The 19545-nt window shown below is 43.0% G+C and overlaps 1 protein-coding gene across 1 annotated transcript; it reads right to left on the minus strand.

The window, feature by feature from the left end:
• Nucleotides 1-9335: 9335 nt before the first annotated feature.
• LOC311080591 (tripartite motif-containing protein 16-like) lies at nt 9336-19131 on the minus strand. The gene is made up of 6 exons (XM_084110615.1): nt 18541-19131; nt 17510-17605; nt 17190-17423; nt 16209-16368; nt 14802-14849; nt 9336-14687 (listed from the first exon to the last, which is right to left on the minus strand). Exons 1-6 carry the CDS (start codon nt 19030-19032, stop codon nt 14107-14109), a joined length of 1611 nt encoding a protein of 536 aa, XP_083966741.1. The 5' UTR covers nt 19033-19131; the 3' UTR covers nt 9336-14106.
• Between the last annotated feature and the right edge of the window lie 414 nt (nt 19132-19545).

A 19545-nucleotide genomic window follows, 5' to 3' on the forward strand; every position in this document is an offset into this window, starting at 1 on the left:
ATTGCGCATGCGATCAAGAAAAACCAAAGGGTTGTGGTCTGTATAGACCACAACCGGACATGCAGCACCTCCCACATAGACCTCAAAGTGCTGAAAGGCAAGCACAAGAGCAAGAGCTTCCTTCTCTATGGTCGAATAAGCACGCTGATAACAGTTAAACTTTTTAAACAAAAAAAAACAGACAGGGTGTTCAAGACCATCCCCGTCATGTTGCAGAAGAACAGCTCCTGCTCCCAGATCACTCGCGTCAACAGCGATGGAAAAAGGCAGAGAAAAATCAGGAGCGGCTAGCACAGGCGCAGTAGTCAGCAGTGCTTTAACGGACTCGAAAGCAGCTTGACTCCGTGAAGTCCAATGACCGGTAGTAACCTACCATGCCAAGAAAGCGACGGAGTTCGCGGCGGGTGGTTGGAGGAGGATAATTCACAATCGCCTCAACTTTAGACTGGACAGGACGCACCTGCCCACGGCCAACCACTTTACCCAGATATACCACAGTGGCCTGGCCAAACTCACATTTAGCTAAATTGATGGTTAAATTAGCTTCTGAAACACAGTAGAAAGATGGGCCACATGCGAAAGCCAGGTGTCACTATAGATGACCAAATCATCTAAATAGGCCTCGCAATTAGGCACACCTTCAAGAACGCCGTTGATAAGTCTTTGAAAAGTGGCGGGAGCGTTGCGAAGGCCAAAGGCCATGGCGGTATACTGTAGGAAGTGATCGGGTGTCACAAAGGCTGAGATCTCTTTGGCACGGAGTGTCAGCGGAACTTGCCAGTAACCCTTCAATAGGTAAATTTTACTGACAAATACAGCTGAACCCAAACGATCAACACAATCGTCAACACGCGGTAATGGGTAGCTGTCAGGTTTTGTAACGGCGTTCACCCTCCTAAAATCCGTGCAAAAACGCATGGAACCATCACTCTTTGGAACCAGATAACAGGGCGAACTCCATGGGCTATTACTAGACTCCGCAATGCCGTTTTTCAGCATAAACTTATTTTGAAACAACAACCTTTTATGTGGATTTGCACGATAAGGATGTTGTTTTATTGGGCATGTAGCGCCCACATCAATGTCATGTTCAATTGCCGTTGTCTGATGAGGCACATCAGGAAACAAATTCTCATGTTGCTTGATCAGAGAAATTAAATCATTTCGTTCTAAGGTGGACAAACTAGACAAAAATTGATCTAGATCATTAAGAACCTCAGAATTCTTCATTCTCCCTTCAATAACCTCCCTCGAGGGAATACGACCCTCACCTTCAAATAAAGGACTAGTCACAGCACCCTGTTGTACTGACGGAGACACGTTTTCAACTTGTGCCGCAACCACCAGTGAAGTAACAACTTCAGCACCACACTTCTTGGACAGCGCCACTTCTGTTGCGCGAGCATTATTTCTGACAATTGAAGTGCAAGGCAAACTTCAAACGATTAATGTGACATAGCGTGGTCTTTCTCCTTCGATCTGGAGTGGAGATGACATAGTTTAAATCACTCACTCGTCGTTCGACACGATAAGGACCACTATAACGAGCCTGCAAAGCAGAGCCCATCCCAGGAATCAACACAAGAACTTTATCACCAGGACTGAAACTTCAGGAAACAGCCCTCTGATCAAACCTCTGCTTCATTCTCTTCTGACAGAGACCTAAGTTATCTCTAGCCAACTGACATGCACGACTGAGCCTACTACACATATTGGACACATAGTCCGTCAAACTGGGACACTCTTTAGACTCAGCAAGCCACGACTCTTTCAACAGCTTTAAAGGTCCACGAACCGTGTGCCTGAAAACCAGCTCCGACGGGCTAAAACCCAAACTCTCTTGTACTAATTTCTAAAATTCTGTCAGTAGTCTTATTTACGCCGAGATGACCTGCGAAGTGATGGTCATGAGCTAAACTCAAAACTTTATCACGAAACGGAAGCAGGGACAACAATTTGAAAAAGAACTCTCCACTCATCTTGCGCTGAGGCCATAAGAGGTCTCCACTTGCGCATTAAGACACCATCTCGTAAAAAATAGCCATGCGGCGAATGCTCAATGTCTTCCTCAGACATAGCTTCCGAAAAGAGAGAAGACAGAGATGGGTCAATTTTCCCGTTCCTTAATAAGCTGCTCTCGACTCATAGAAAAATTAGGAACATCAGAAGAAAACGACAGTGAAACAGAATTCCCAGATAAGTCACTATCGCTTGAGAGTGAAGGTCGAGCAATAAAAGTATCACTAAGATCAAGTTGATCCTCAATTTCATTCTCTTTTTCGTTTCTCGCCATAGCACGAGTAACCACGCTAGAAGAAAAAACCTCAGGTAAGTTAATTGACAGGTCATCAGTACATATTTTTGGAGATGCATGAGACACTATGGGGCAAGGCAAGACTTTTCCACCACACAAATCGTTACCAAGTAGCACCGCTACATTTTCAATGGGCAAGGAGGGGCGTACGCCCAAAGTAACCTTGCCAGTAACTAAGTCAGACGTAAGAGAAATCTCATGCAAAGGGACGTTAACATAACCCATTTCGAATCCACGTACAAGAATACTATCACCAGTAAAAGTCTTATCACTGAAAGGCAACACATCTTGTAAAATAAAGCTCTGTGAGGCGCCAGTATCACGCAGAATTTTTACCAGAATTTTTAAGCGCTCACCAGACTCACCGGGCAAAGAGACAAAGCCATCCATTATAAAAGGTGCAAAACTGTGATTGTCAGTATTGAAGATGTCCCTACTCACAGGCATGTTTGAAACACACAAACCCACTTCTGATCTATAAGCCGGTTGACTCGCTACCTTATATATACGCTTTAGAGAACAACAGTCGGCCAGAACATGACCACGTTTCTTACAATAGGCGCAGATAGGAACTGTAGCGTTAGACCCCGACGAACACCAATCAGGAGAGCGGGCAGAAACAGGCACGGTTTCTCTAGACATCTTGGACACATTTGGATGACTAGAAACGTTTTGTGAAAATTTAGAATTAGAAGGAAGACGCTTATGTGTGAGAACATACTCGTCAGCAAGCACGGCTGCACGAGCAGGAGTCAGATTCTGATGCTCACTAACATGGGTAGCGACTGTTTGAGGAAGACCGTTTTTAAAATCTTCAAGAATCATTAAATCACGAAGAGACTGGAATGTTGTTACTTCTTGAGAACTAAGCCATCGATCAAATAGCATTTCTTTTTCTCTAACATACTCGACATACGTGAGAGCTTCAGGTTTATGATAACTACGAAACTTTTGTCGATAAGCCTCTGGCACAAGAGCATAGATGCGTAAAACAGCATGTTTGACTTTTTCGTAATCTGCTGCGTCTTCAAGAGTTAATGAGGAATAAGCTTCCTGTGCTTTCCCAGTGAAAACACATTGCGACGTCATGGTCCAAATTTCTTTGGGCCATTTAAAAGTCAACGCTACGCGATCAAAATGTGCAAAAAACTTATCAACTTCGCTCTCATTAAAAGGTGGAACAAGGCGAATGTTACGAGTTACTGTATGTCAAATTGATCTGGCTTGAATGAAACACCAGCCTCCCGGGCCTTCAGCTCAAGTTCTTTAATTCGTAATGCCTACACAAATTCAAGATCTTTCAATCTCAATTCGTGTTCTCTTTTTTCTCGCTCTCGTGCTGTCTGTCTATCAGCCTCCAATCTAGTTTTCACGTTCCCATTCAATTTCCTTTTCTCTTAACTGTAAACGTTTAAATTCTAGTGCTGCTTTACTAGGTGAAGAGTCAATAGGGAGACGTTTACCCTGATCAGGCGACGTAGATACATCAGGAGACACTTTCCCAAACACTCCAAGTTCTCACAAATCTTCAATAAGCTTATCCTGAAGCTCAGCCTTGGAAGGGCTACCACTCACCTCAAGCTTATAGTGGCCAGCGATTCTAACAAGGTCATCACGCGTTACAGTTAACAAAATATCCTCTGAAGGAGCAAGAATACGCGTCTAAATCAAACATTGCGAGTGACAAAATTCCCTAAACGGGCGAAAAGTCAAGGAAATGCACAACAACAACAACAACAAAAAAATCACCGAAAATCTACGGCACAAAAAGAACAAAGGGCGATCACAACAAACTAATGCGCACTCACAGCGCGCAGTGCGACCACCACGGAAAAAGATTTAATAAAGTTCTTTAATAAAGTTATTTTCCAGCTAAAGTTAGTTTTGATTGATTTGCTTCCGTCACAACGATCATTTGTTATTAAATTAGGGGCCGCTAAGACGACACCATTCTCTCTGCACAGACTTTAAACGTGAACCTGTGAGAAACGCTAATGGGTTCTATAGTTATGTGCGTTTGAATATACGTGCGCAAGTTTGGAATTCCCTACAAGCCAAGCCTAAACAAAGTACTTGTCTTTCCTTATAAATTTTGATAAAGAATTTTATTTTATTTTGTCGCTTCGGGGTAGGAACGCGAAACGAATTTTCCCGACAACGCCTTATCTGTAGAGTGGTAAAGGGATCCTCCATAGGGAGAGACTAGTTGGCACTTCAGCACTGCATTGTCATCGGGTCCAGGCGAAGGTCCTTCGTCAGATCTGGATACGGCCTGGATCCGGCAGGCTGCGTGAAAACCTCGGGATAAACACAGACACTAAAATTAGCGTAGATGCCATTCTTCTTATGATGTAACGAGTACATCAGGATCTATGGGAAGTGTTCCCGGTTCCGGCTGACCTAATCTATGCAGCCTAAAATTGAATTATAGGAGTCTATAATGTATTATGTGAATGCTAGATCAAAGAGATGTGTCTTTAATCTGGCTTTGAACTGACAGAGTGTGTCTGCTTCCCGGACAATGGTAGGAAGACTGTTCCAGAGTTTTGGCGCTAAATAGGAGAAGGATCTACCGCCAGCAGTCGATTTTGATATTCTAGGTATTATCAACTGGCCGGAATTTTGAGATCGCAATAGACGTGAAGGACTATAATGCGTTAAGAGCTCACTCAAGCACTGCGGAGCTAAACCATTTAGTGCTTTGTAAGTAATCATCAATATTTTAAAATTGATGCGATGTTTAATAGGGAGCCAGTGCAGTTTTGACAGAACCGGGCTAATATAGTCATACTTCCTGGTTCTGGTAAGAATTCGAGCTGCTGCGTTTTGAACTAGCTGTAGTTTGTTTATTAAGCGTGCAGGGCAACCACCCAGTAGAGCATTACAATAATCTAGCCTTGAGGTCATGAACGCATGAACTAACTGTTCCGCATTTGTCAATGAGAGCATATGTCGTAATTTAGATATATTTTTAAGATGGAAAAATGCAGTTTTACAGATACTAGACACGTGACTTTCAAATGAAAGATTGGTATCAAAGAGCACACCCAGCTTCCTAACCGACGACGAAGACTTAACAGAGCAGCCATCAAGTGTTAGACAGTATTCTAGGTTATTACGTGAGGAAGTTTTTTGTCCAATAATTAGAATCTCTGTTTTTTCAGAATTTAGAAGTAGGAAATTACGAGTCATCCAATTTTTTATATCAGCTATGCATTCCGTTAATTTTTGTGAATTGGTAAGTTTCGTCTGGGCGTGAAGAAATATAGAGCTGAGTATCATCAGCATAACAGTGAAAACTAATGCCATGCTTCCTAATGATATCTCCTAATGGTAGCATGTACAGAGTGAACAGCAGCGGTCCTAGTACTGAGCCTTGAGGTACGCCATACTGAACTTGTGATCGATGAGACATCTCTTCATTTACTGCTACAAACTGATAACGGTCAGATAAGTATGATTTAAACCATGCTAGTGCATTTCCACTAATGCCAACATAATGTTCGAGTCTATTTAAAAGAACGTTGTGGTCAATGGTGTCAAATGCAGCACTAAGATCGAGTAACACTAATAGAGAGATACAACCACGATCGGATGATAAGAGCAAATCATTTGTGACTCTAACGAGAGCCGTCTCTGTACTATGGTACGGTCTAAATCCGGACTGGAAATCCTCGCAGATATCATTTCTTTCAAGAAAGGAACACAGTTGTGAGGATACTGCCTTTTCTAATATCTTTGACAGAAAAGGTATATTCGAGATCGGCCTGTAATTGACTAATTCTGTAGGATCAAGTTGCGTTTTTTTTAACAAGCGGTTTAATCATAGCCAGCTTAAAGTTTTTTGGTACGTATCCTAAAGACAAAGACGAATTAATGATATTAAGAAGAGGATCTATGACCTCTGGAAGCATCTCTTTCAGTAGCTTAGTCGGTATAGGGTCTAACATACATGTTGTCGATTTAGATGATTTAATGAGTTTAGTAAATTCTTCCTCTCCTATAGCAACGAATGAATCAAATTTTTCCTCAGGGAGACTACAATGCACTCCCTGATGCGATACTGTAGTAGATGGTTGCATAGTTATAATAATGTCCCTGATATTATCAATCTTACAAGTGAAGAAGTTCATAAAATCATTACTGCTGTGCTGCTTGGAAACTTCGGTCCTTCAAGCTTTATTTTTCGTTAGTTTAGCCACCATTTCAAATAAATACCTAGGATTATGTTTATTTTCTTCTAATAGGGTTGAAAAATAAGCAGATCTAGCAGCTTTTAAAGCCTCTCTGTAAGTAATCGAGCTCTCCTTCCATGAAATGCGAAATACCTCTAGTTTTGTTTTCTTCCAGTTGCGCTCCATCTCTCTGGCTGCTCTCTTAAGGGCCCGAGTGTGCTCGTTGTACCACGGCGTTGGACTATTTTCTTTAATCTTCTTTAAGCGCAACGGAGCAACTGTGTCTAAAGTGCTGGAAAAGAGAGAGTTAAAAGTTTCTGTTGCAATATCGAGTTCTTCTAAGCTATCTGGGATGCTGAGATGATGAAACTGATCAGGAAGATTATTAATAAAGCAATCTTTAGTGGCAGAAGTGATAGGTCTAACATATTTGAAACACGGAGTCGGCTTTGCAGCCTTGGCTAAATGTAATTTACACGAGACTAGATAATGATCTGAGATGATCTGAGATGTCATCGCTCTGCTGCAGAATTTCAACGGCATCAACATCTATTCCGTGTGATAATATTAGATCTAGAGTATGATTACGATGATGAGTAGGTCCTGACACGTGTTGTCTAACTCCAATTGAGTTTACAATGTCTTTAAATGCCAATCCCAATGCATCTTTTTCGTTATCTACGTGTATATTAAAATCACCAACAATTAGTACTTTATCTGCAGTCAATATTAATTCTGATAGAAACTCCGCAAATTCTTTGATAAAGTCTGTATGGTGCCCTGGTGGCCTGCGTACAGTAGCCAGCACAAATCTCAAACGTGATTTATCGTTTACACTATATATTTTTACATTAAGCACCAATGCTTCAAAAGAATTATATTTAAAACTTGATTTCTTAGTGGTTTTGAAAGTATTACTATAAATTACAGCAACACCACCCCCTTTGTGTTTCAGACGAGGCTCATGTTTATAACAGTAATCTTGCAGGGTGGACTCATTTAAAGTAATGTAATCGTTTGGTTTTAGCCAGGTTTCTGTCAAACACAGCACATCTAGGTTATTATCTGAAATCATATCATTAACAGCGAGTGCTTTTGAAGTAAGCGATCGAATATTCAGCAACCCAAGCTTTAGCATTTGCTCATCTGTATTATATCTGTTTTTTATTTGTTGAACATCAATTACATTTTTAACCTTAGATGGGTTTAAACGTTTTTTGGATTTCCAAATTCGGGGAACAGACACAGTCTCTATATGATGATAGCTAGGTGAAAGAGGCTCTATGTGATGGGATTTATCTGACCTTGGTGACGTGAGGCAGCTAGCAGACGGTCGGTTAAGCCAGTCTGTCTGCTTCCTGACCTGAGCCCCAGATTGTCATGTTTGAGCTCTAAGACTATGTGTCATATTACTAGAGAGAAGAGCAGCACCATCCCAGGAGGGATGAATACCATCTCTTTTCAACAGGTCAGGTTTGCCCCAAAAACTTTTCCAATTGTCTATGAATTCTATATTATTTTGCGGACACCACTTAGACAGCCAACCGTTAAGCGAACACAATCTACTAACTATCTCATCACTCCTGCGAACAGGAAGGGGGCCAGAGCAAATTACAGTCCTTGACATCGTACTTGCAAGTTCACACACCTCTTTAATAATAATTTTGGTGATCTCCGACTGGCGGAGTCGAACATCATTAGTGCCGACATGAATAATGATCTTAGAGAATTTACGATTAGCATTAGCCAGCACTTTTAAATTTGTTTTGATGTCAGGTGCTCTGGCTCCCGGCAAACATGTGACTATGGTGGTTGGTGTCTCTATTTTCACGTTCCGTGTAATAGAATCGCCAATAACTAGGGCACAATCAACAGAACTCTCAGTGGGTGTTTCACTGAGCGGGGCAAATCGATTTGTTATGGTAATCGGAACGGAAGAGTGGTTTTTAGATCCGCGACTAGAGCGATCCCTCACTGTCACCCATTTGCCCGGCTGCGCAGGCTCTACTTCAGCCAGAACCGACTCATGTAAAGAGTTCACTATGCTAGGCGCATCCAAAGCAGTATTTAAATCTCTTGCACTTTTACTATCCTCAATTAACGTTTGGATGCGTGTCTCTAATTCTGAAATCTTCTCCGTCAACCTAACTGTCTCCTTGCATTTATCACATATAAATCCTATATTGCCGACAGAGAAGGCTATGCTAAACATGTGACATGAAGTGCAGGTGACAATAACAGGACAAGACATTACTCACCGTGTTTGTTGAGTGATTCTTACTCACCTGAGCTTTTTATGAACTCAAAGGCGCGGGCGCGCGAGAGAAAAATAAATAAATAAAAATAGCTGAGCGCACGGGTGGCGCGTTAACAGGCTCCCTTAGCGAATTACTAGCGTGTTGTGCTAGTAGTAACGGAAGCTAGCGATGTCAGGTTAATCTGAGATGTTGGGTAAGATGTATTTTAGTAGTATAAACAACTACAAATTGTAGTAAATGATGGTTCAAAACAAAGAAATACGAGGCTTAAACGGAGCTTACAGCACCGAAGCAAACACACTCACAGCAGGCAGCGAGGCAGACAGGAGCAATCGATCAGCAGGAAACGCGTATTAACGATAAGGCCTGGATTTCCCGAAACCTTCTTAACGATATGTCGTTCTTAAGTTATACCTTAAGCTGTACCTTATCGTTAAAACGTTTTTCCCAAAACGTTCTTAGTTAAGGGTACCTTCTGTAAGTCATACGTTCAGAAGGTTGGTAGGGATATGGTGGTGAGGATATTTCCACACCGGTTAATTAAAGTGTGACAACACTTATGCTACAGCGAGATGAAAACATCTCAACTTTTCAGACTGCCGTAAGCGCACCGCAGGTCATGTGACAAAAACCAACTGATCAGCTTTGGCCTTTCCATAACAACATGGAAAGCTCGGCCGAACAGCTGATCATAGCTGTACAGAGCGGGTTTTTATTTTATTTTTTATTATTTATAGTGGAGCTCTATAGCCATCTGGTGGCTAACATGATAAAATTTTACTTTTAAAACTACATTTTCCAAAATATGGGCAAAAATTTTACACTAAACCATGTAAAATTATCTGTGTTATCCCCATAAATAAAATTTAGAAATTTGTGTCTTTTATAAAGTGAATTTTACATAAAAAGCTGTTTTTGTATAAAAACTTATTTAAAATTTAAATTTATAAATTTAAAATATATCATAAATCCTCCAAAAACTGCACAAATGTTGAGTAAAAACATTAATAAACAGACTAAAATTACAGTTGTTAAAAAAAAAAAAAAAACAACAAAAAAACAACTATTAATCTGTAAGAAAATGACATGTTATTGTCTGGGGACCCTGGAGACCCCATAGACCACGAGTGTCACTCCAAATGAAGACCATCAGATTTTCCTCATGAACACAAAGAAGCAACTGCAAAGAAGCAACTGTCTAAAGCATTGGAAAAGAGTCAATAGTTTCTGTCGCAACATCAAGTTCTTCTAAGCTATCTGGGACACTGAGATGAAACTGATCAGAAAAATTATTTATGAATATCTTATGAAACAATCTTAAGTGGTAGAAGTGATTGTTCTACCATATTTGTAACAGAGTTGGCTTTGCAGCCTTAGCTAAATGTAGTATACACGAGAATAAATAATGATCTAAGATGCCCTTGAAATTATTCAGCAGAGCGATGATAATCAACATTGATTCCATGTGAGAATATTAATATCTAAGGTGGAAAAAGGCTGTTCTTGAAACATATGAAATATGATTTTTGAAAGACAAGTTGCGGTCTAGTATAACACCCAGGTCTTTTACCGTAGTGGATAAAGTAACAGGATATCCTTCTAAATTAAAGTTGTACACAAGATTTACCACCCGGCCCTCTTCCGGGGGAGGGAGCGGTGCGGTCACCATCTCCCGAAGAGCAGTCCCATCCATCTACGGGTCGCCCGTCCAAGGGCCGCTTACCTTTGGCTTTACCTGCTTGCGACTGGCTCCTCGGCGCTGCTTAGATGGAGGCTGCTGCTGTGATGCGGGACCGAGGGACGACGCAGGAGGACGCCCTCTGCGATGAGTAGACTGAGGGGCCGCAGGCGGTGGGTGGGAGACAGCAGCTGACCGCGGCGGCAGGATATGTTTGACTGCCTCAGTCTGCTTTTGTACAGCCAAGAACTGCTGTGCAAAGTTCTCGACCGCGTCGCAGAAGAGGCCGGTCTGGGACATGGGGGAGTTAAGAAACCTGACTTTGTTGGTCTCTCTCATGTTGGCTAGACTCAGCCAGAGATGGCGTTCCTGGACCACCATAGTGGACATCACACGACCCACCGACCATGCGGTCACCTTCGTCGCACAAAGCGTGAGGTCCATCACAGCACGATGTTCCTGGAGAACTTGGGGATCATTACCATTCTCGAGCAGATCCTTCAGTGCCTTGGCCTGATGGGCCTGCAACAACGCCATGGCGTGTATGGCAGAGGTGGCTTCCCCACAGGCCTTGTAAGCCTTGCCTGTTAAATCCCGACGAGTGCTTACAGGCCTGGTAAGGGAGACACAGCTCTCCCCGCCAAGTGGAGTTAGGGCACAGCTGCATAGCAATGGCCCGCTCCACTGGAGGGATGCACATGTAACCCTTAGCCATCTGCCATTAGGGGTGATGAGGGAGGGGGAGCCACCGGGGCGGTTTCTGGTTTCAGGTGAATGGTGCCATCCATGACCCAGCGAGCTCCTCAAGCACCTCCGGGAAGAGATGAACCGGGGTGGGTTGCTGAGAACCAGTGTGCGCCACCCCGAGAAACCAATCGTCCTGCCTCGAGGGCTCGGGACACGTTGGAGGGTTCCACACGAGCGCGATCCTGTTGGTGGACCGGGAAAGCATGGCCATCATCTCCATGTCCGACTCGGGCACTGCTGTTACACCCGAAGGGGGCAGCGCTGCCGAATCGTCATCCCTGGAGAAGTCTGACCCACCCTTCGATGCAGTGATCAACATCTGGTCATCTTGGGGAGCGTCAAAGGAAACAGCTGGTACACACCTTGTGGATGGTCCAGCATGTTCCGTCAGCGGCTCTACTGGCTGCGGAGCGTGGGAGGGATGAGGGTTCCTAGGGGGTTGGTTCCCCGAAGGAAGCGCACTCACCATGATCCTCAGGTTACCCGCACTACTGACTGAAGTAGGCCTCTGAGGAGGTTTAGATCGCGGCAGAGGCGCAGGGACTCCGCCCCTTTGCAGGAACGAGAGTCTCAACCGTAGCTCCGAGATGGGCATCTTCCTACAATGGGTACATGACTCATCAACGAACGCTGCCTCCACGTGTTCAATGACCAGACACGCGATGCAGCGTTCGTGACCATCCCGCGATCCCAGGTAATGACCGAATCCAGAAACACACAGGTAGAGTGACATCTTTAAAAAGACACGATCCACCCGTGTAAGCTCTTTTTTAGGGGACTGCTCTCCTTGGTGCTGAAGTTTGCAGGGGAATGGTTGCAGCAAACACAGATAGGGAAATGTGCAGCCTTACAATATTTAGATCACAGAAGACTTCTCCATGGTTAGTTCAGCTCAATCTTTTGTAAAACAGAGACTTGTGGCAGGCGAGCTTCTTAATTTCAATTATACATATTTTTTTATTAAAAACAGGTTAACTAGTTTACATAAAAGGTACTAATATATAAAATAAAAATAAAAGTAAATCAAAACCAAATCGTTAACAGGCTTTAACTTGCATGAGGTGCAAGGCATCTAACACTGGAGAGGCCGTCCTTGGTGAATCAGCGTCTGCCTGGACATTCCTTTCCAGTCCTTTTAAAGTCCATCAACTCTTTGACATCTTCAGAAATCCCCTCCTGGAAACTCCCTAGGACTTGTTCATATAAAGCCTTTCGCCTCTTCGTCCTCCTTCTTCGGATCTTTTCTTTGTTGCATTCTGTGTCTCGTCCGCAACACATAGACGGTAATGCTTGCATTTTTCTTCTTTCTTTGGCAAAGCACTTTCTAATACATGTCTTGTTCCTCACTATCCTTTTTAATAAATGCTTAAAACATTAAGTGTGGGATGTCTTTCTTTATTAACCACTTTCTCAATAAATGATTTTACAACAACAATCGCAGTGTTTTCTTCATAAACAACTTACTCAATATATGGTTTCAATGATTAAAGTGTCTTTAATTATATAACACTTCTTTAATAAATCGTTTAACAACAACTTCTGGTGTCTTGCTTTATAAAAACACTTTCATTATATAAGGTTACCATTTTGGTTGACTACAATACATAAGTGCATCATAAACAAAAAGGCATATTTATAATAGAATACTTGCATATCCATAACAAACATCAACACTGCAAAAACAGATTCTGATTCTCACCTAATTTCACTGTCTGCCCCTCGAGCGCCTTGGAGTCAATGCTGGCCACGGCTGCCAGTAAACCGAGACCCATGGGCCTGTCTGATGAGGTGTTTACTCTGACGGGGAGTGGGAAGGAGCGGCCAACGCCTGGTCAACGGACAACTACACTGGTTCCCGAAGACAAACAGCAACAACTTTGCCACATGGCGACCCCCAAAACTCCTCCAGAATGATCCAGGAGCTGGCACCCATGAAGATGGACACGATTGTTGCCCAGTCCCTAAACATTACACAAACAGCTGATCTCTAAACTACAAGCTCCATTCCCTCCGAACAACAATTAAATAACACCCGACGCTGCTGGTCAGGTAAGCATTGGCCAACCAAGAACTTTTCCGGAGTTTCAACTGGCAGTTTAAATAAAACCCAATCCAGTGTCCCCAATGACAGCAGTATAGCTTTGCCTAATCTGGAATGAAAAATCACAGGTCTAATCCCAGCAATTAAGAAACTACGAAAACATAATTGTTTTCAAACTGTAAATAATGTACTGATGGGATTTGGTATGGCGGAATACCATAGCAAGTGCTTGGAAGCACTTCGACTTCGGCGCAGTAATATCTTCACTCGTGAAAAATCCTCTCACCGGCCCCCGCTCCCTCTAGTGAAGATATTACTGCGCCGAAGTCGAAGTGCTTCCAAGCACTTGCTATGGTATTCCGCCATATAATATAGTTATCCATTTTACACGCTAAGAAAAGCGCAATGTTTTGTTTTGTGTCACCGTCCTAGGTCGAGTTACACTACGCGAGTAACTGTATTTAATTAGGGAAAACGTGGAGGTGTTTGGTAGCTTCTCTGCTTGGCACATATTGAATGAACTGGGCTAACAAAGTTTCGCCGCAAGACAGAGCGATTTAGTGCACGCACTGAGACGAGAGAGGTATGTATCAACTCGTCTTAGTTAAGGGAATAACATAGTTTAATATGAAAAAACGGTGGAGTATCCCTTTAAGAAAAGCACAGATACACACCGTCACTCATCATGACTCTCTCTCACACACTGATCTTACTGTCGATATGAGGATTTATTACACAGTTATCCTGACATGATATTTCAGTGACAGAAGTTCAGCTGTGTTATTAATGTAATGAAGAGGAAATAAGAGACTCTGTAACATCTCACTGTTACTGATTTATCATGAAGCTCAAAGCATTATGGGTAGAATCTCTCTACAGTCTATTCTGATTCATCAACACAGTTTCACTGATGATTCAGGACCAGCCGCAAACCCCGGATAGAGCGGCTGAGTGAATGTGGTCTGGACTGTGTGGATGAGGCTCATTGTGTCTCCGCTGACGCTGTAGAAGGACAGAGTTCCTGCACTGTGATCCACATACACTCCTACTCTACTGTGATCCACATTCACTCCTATTCCACTGTAATCCACATTCACTCCTGTTCTACTGCTGATGGGCTTCACAGGGAGTTTAGTCTCTGTCTTATTGTGTGTGAATGAGTAACTGGAGGGAGTGCAGACCAAACTCCAGGACTGATCATTACGTCCAAACCCACACTCATCACCCGATCCCTGCCTGCGGATGCTCTTATATGACACTGATATTAACACAATTTCACCACTCCACTCAATCTCCCAGTAGGAGCGTCCACACACATAATCTCTACACAACACCTGAAGATGACATTCAAATCTGTCTGGATGATCAGGATAAAACTGAAGCTCTGGGAAAGAGTAAGTAATCTCACTGTTCTCCTCAGACAGACCGAGCCATTCATTCGCTGTGTTCGGATCCAGAGTGAGCGGCTGGGAATCTGATGGAGATAAAACACATCACAATCAGGAATTATGAATCTGTCTGATCTTTTAATGTACAGTAGCTGAATTCATGTTCCATATATCAGCAGCGTCTCAGTACAGTGACTTACATTGTAGGAAGTCGTTCCTGGTCCTGGGAACAATGTTGGTGAAAGTGACTGTGGAAATCAACAGACATGAAGAGTGTGATTATTTGCACAGATGACAGAATAATGGCGTATGGGCATCTCTGGTATTAATGCGCTTCAACACGAGCAGCTTCACTCAAGACATGGCACTGCTGCTGCTGAGAGCTTTTCTTTCACCGTATTCGGAGAGTTTCATATGTATACTGTGTGCATCAATGCCAAAAAGTAAGTGTTACTATCTTCACCTACTAGTAGATTGTGTTTTATATTAATATTTATGGCTAATGTCTCTCTGTGTGTATTAACATGTTGTGCATCGAGTGCAGATGTTATTTATCTATATTGTGGATTGTATGATTTGATACTGGACGGTATAATCTAAAGCCCTATTCGCACGGGATTAGTATGACCTGGTGACCTCTAGTCATTTGTAATAATTGCGGAGGTTGTCTGTGATCTTAATCCCGTGCGAATTGGCCATGTCTGTAATTTGTAAAGTAAAAATTCCCCCGCAAATGACCTACCATATTTCGCCGAACACCGAGGTCCCGTAATAATATTAGTCCCGCGCGAATCGGCATCTCTGTGATTTGGCGGGTCGTATATAATTCTTTCAAGGTTTTTATTTCCTGTGCGCTTTTTATCCATCTTTCGTGAAGAATAAAGGCTGCTTTGGAGTGTTCTGATAGTATTTTGGGTGCTGGGTCATATCGCTATACACCATACAACTATACAATTTGCAGAAAGAGAAAGCTGGAAACCATCAGAAGAGCAAATTCATATACAGTAATTCTTGCTTAACTCCAATAATGAGAGTGAAATATTTAAATGTGTAGCCTACATCAAAATGAAAACAGTTTAACCCTTTCTCTTACTTCATTACTTCACTCACTCCAGTAAAAGAGTGCGTATGCACGTCACTGATTCTAATCGACCACCTCCGAGTGGGATTCGAACCGGAGTCTCCGGCGTGGGAGGCGGACACGCTAACAAGGACGCTAAAGACTACAGCTGCTAATGTCAGTTGCTGGCGCGCCTCTTGAGGCCAGGGGAGTGAGGTTTACACAAACAGCTTACTAACTTAATGGCTTACGTCCGTTACACACTAGTTCACTAGTTTAATCAAAACTAGCTTTAGCTGGACATAAACTTTATTCTAGAGCTGCTGTAAAGCCAAACAATCTCTGTTACTGTAATCTCCTGTTGTCACTGTGAAGCTGCTTTGGAACAATCTGTGTTAAAAGCGCTGTATAAATGAAGGTGACTTGACTTGACACAGTCTAGAGTGTTTGGACGGTGCGCACACATTTATGTTTTATAAATCCCAATACACATTTCAATGCCTTTTGTGCGTATGCAACATTTATACACGAGGCCCCAGGACTTTACCTCCGTCAGAGATCTTCCTGAGGTCTTCCTTGCAGAAAATCTCCAGTTTGTCTCTCAACTGACGGACAGATTCTCTTACGCCATCAAAAGAGGAGAAAGAACTGAAGGGATTGTCATTCACACCTGTAGATTCAGGAGGAGCTGAGAGAGACTGGAAACTCTAGAGGAAACAGAAATCAAAGCTCATCACCTCCACACTTCATCAATAACCTGCTCTACTGTCAGATTTCCTCCAATCCAGCACTTTCACAGCATCAGCTTCATTCTTCTCATAGTCATTATATCATGTTAGAGCTCTTGCATCATTCTAGCATTTGCCACTTACACTATATGTGAACTTTCTAGGAAATCACTTGGATGATCAAACATCTGCCAATAACAATATTGTAATAGATCAAGTGCATCAAGTCACATGGCAGAGTTGAGCAGATCTGATCAGGAAAAGCAATTTAAGGGCAACGAGTAGATTGACCATTATTTATAACTTTTGAGCAGTTAGTAGCTGTGAAATTCACAAGGACTCTTAGGACACGATCCCAAGGTCAGGTTTTGTGGTTTAAATACACTGAAGCATTGCTAATGTACACTCTTATTCCCTTTGAATAATTAATTAATTTGTGTTCCAGTCAAATAGTTATGAAAATTAGCTGGGGTCCCATAACTGGTACCATCAAGTTCATGGATTTCACATTGTTGTAAAACAAATGTTAAATATTAGTGAAGTTTTGTGCAGTTGCTGTCTGGAAGCTCGATAGAGATTTCAGAAAAATGTTTTCTTCAGAGATTTCTAGATCCGAAATGTATTTGTAAGTGCGTCTCTTTCAAAAGAAGAAGATCAGATGAGAGTCTGACTGATGATTATATAATAACCGAACGAACAGATCAACACTTCAGTCAACGGCTCATTCTGCTCTCATGAAATGTTTCTCTGAGTCGCCTGCTCAAGTCCACTATGACCCTGTTCTTCTCGATCTCTGTTACCTGCAGGAAGTGTATGTGATCCTGTGTGTGTGAAAGCTGCTCCAGCTCAGCGTCTCTCCTCCTCAGATCATTGATCTCCTGCTCCAGTCGCTCCAGTCGTCCTTCAGCTCGACTCACTGCAGTCTTTTCCTGATCTCTGATCCGCTGTGTCGCCTCAGAGCGGCTTCTCTCAATGGAGCGGATGAGCTCAGTGAAGATCCTCTCACTGACCTCCACTGCTGTGTGTGCAGAGCGCTGTTACACACACATCACAATCACACAGTGAGCTTCAGTGAGTCCTGACTGAGACGTCTCAAACTTCTCTTCTTCTCCAGACTCACCTTATGAGACGCCACAGCCTCTCTCAGCTGCTGAAGATCTTTCTCTCTCTGCTGGATCCTCTGCTGGAACGACCTCTGCGTCTCCTTCAGCAGGTGCTAAAGGACAAACCCATAACAGGAGAAACATCACATAAATCAAGTAAACAGATATGAATCCATTATAGGTGAAGTGGTTAGACTGAGGGGTTGAAGATCTTACATGGTAAGGATACAGGTTTATTCATAAGTGCCAGCATTATTTCATCAATGCCTAGTTCCTCAGCAATATACAATCTCAATATTTTGTTGTGTTCTCATTTCCGACACACACTCTAAGCATTAGACCAATCACAACAGACTGGGGCCGACTGACCAATCACAACAGACTGGGGCCGAATGACCAATCACAACAGACTGGGGCCGACTGACCAATCAGAGCAGACTGGGGCCGACTGACCAATCACAACAGACTGGGGCCGACTGACCAATCACAACAGACTGGGGCCGACTGACCAATCACAACAGACTGGGGCCGACTGACCAATCAGAGCAGACTGGGGCCGACTGACCAATCACAACAGACTGGGGCCGACTGACCAATCAGAGCAGACTGGGGCCGACTGACCAATCACAACAGACTGGGGCCGACTGACCAATCACAACAGACTGGGGCCGACTGACCAATCAGAGCAGACTGGGGCCGACTGACCAATCACAACAGACTGGGGCCGACTGACCAATCACAACAGACTGGGGCCGACTGACCAATCAGAGCAGACTGGGGCCGACTGACCAATCAGAGCAGACTGGGGCCGACTGACCAATCACAACAGACTGGGGCCGACTTACCAATCACAACAGACTGGGGCCGACTGACCAATCAGAGCAGACTGCGATTTTCAGGAGGCGCGTTTCAAAGGAACTGAAACTAAAACGGTGTTCAGACAGAGAGTGAAAACAGACATTAAATTATGTAAATGTTTCCTAGTAGACCCCATTAACAAAATGATGAGCCTTTAAATGAGCATAATGATATCTCTTTAAGTTCATACCTGTGTCTCTGTCCTCTGTGCTGCAGCTGATACAGTGTCATGCTTTTTATGTTCATCCTTCGTACACAGCACACATATACACTTCTGATCAGTGCGGCAGAAAACCTCGAGGAGCTTGTTGTGTTTCTGGCAGATCATCTCCTGCAGTCGTCCAGTGGCATCAGTCAGATTGTGTCTCTTTCCTTTAAACAAACTCTCATGTTGTTTTAGGTGATTCTGACAGTAAGACTTCAGACACAGCAGACAGGACTTGACGGCTTTGCGTTTTCTTCGAGTACAGACGTCACACCGCACGTTTCCAGCTCCAGCGTAACAGTCAGCAGCAAGCTTAGTCTTCCTCAGTTTCTCCACCACTTCATCCTCCTGATCCCAGCAGCCTGTAATACAGATCTTACAGTAACTGTGTCCACAGGGAATGGCCACTGGATCCTTCAGGAGATCCAGACACACTGGACACAGGAACTCATCCTGAGAAATTCTGGCTTCTGCCATTTTACTGCAAGAACACAGAGACACAAACACACAACAGCTCAACTACACTTCAGTTTCTCTTTCTCTGAACTCATGTGATTCTTGTTTCCTGGTTCTGTGTTTGAATGACGTGTGTAAAACAGGCGTGTCTGCAAAGCAGTTCCTCATTCCTGCCAAGTTTTTAGTTTCCACACACATTGTGTTTAAACAGTCTCAGAGACACATTTAAAGAATATAAGTTAGAGTGTTAGGGTTAGACAAGACAACAACATTAAAAGTTCAGTAATTCTGTATCCCAAATAGTACACTGGTACTGCAGGACTGAAAACTGTGTCCATAATTACAATTCCTTTAAGTCACCATGAAATCAAAATTGCCAAATCTTGTTTTTATTGTAAATTGCAGTATTTATTATAAATGATTTATTCATGCACTACATTATTTTGTTAAATTCATGTGTGTAACCATGAATCAAAATGAATTCCCCTCCCTCTTGCAACAACATCTCTTCTCTTATGACGTGTTTACTGGACG

This window comes from Abramis brama (assembly GCF_963993115.1).
Source record: "Abramis brama genome assembly, chromosome: 1".
In the NCBI taxonomy this organism is placed as follows: Eukaryota; Metazoa; Chordata; class Actinopteri; order Cypriniformes; family Leuciscidae; genus Abramis; species Abramis brama.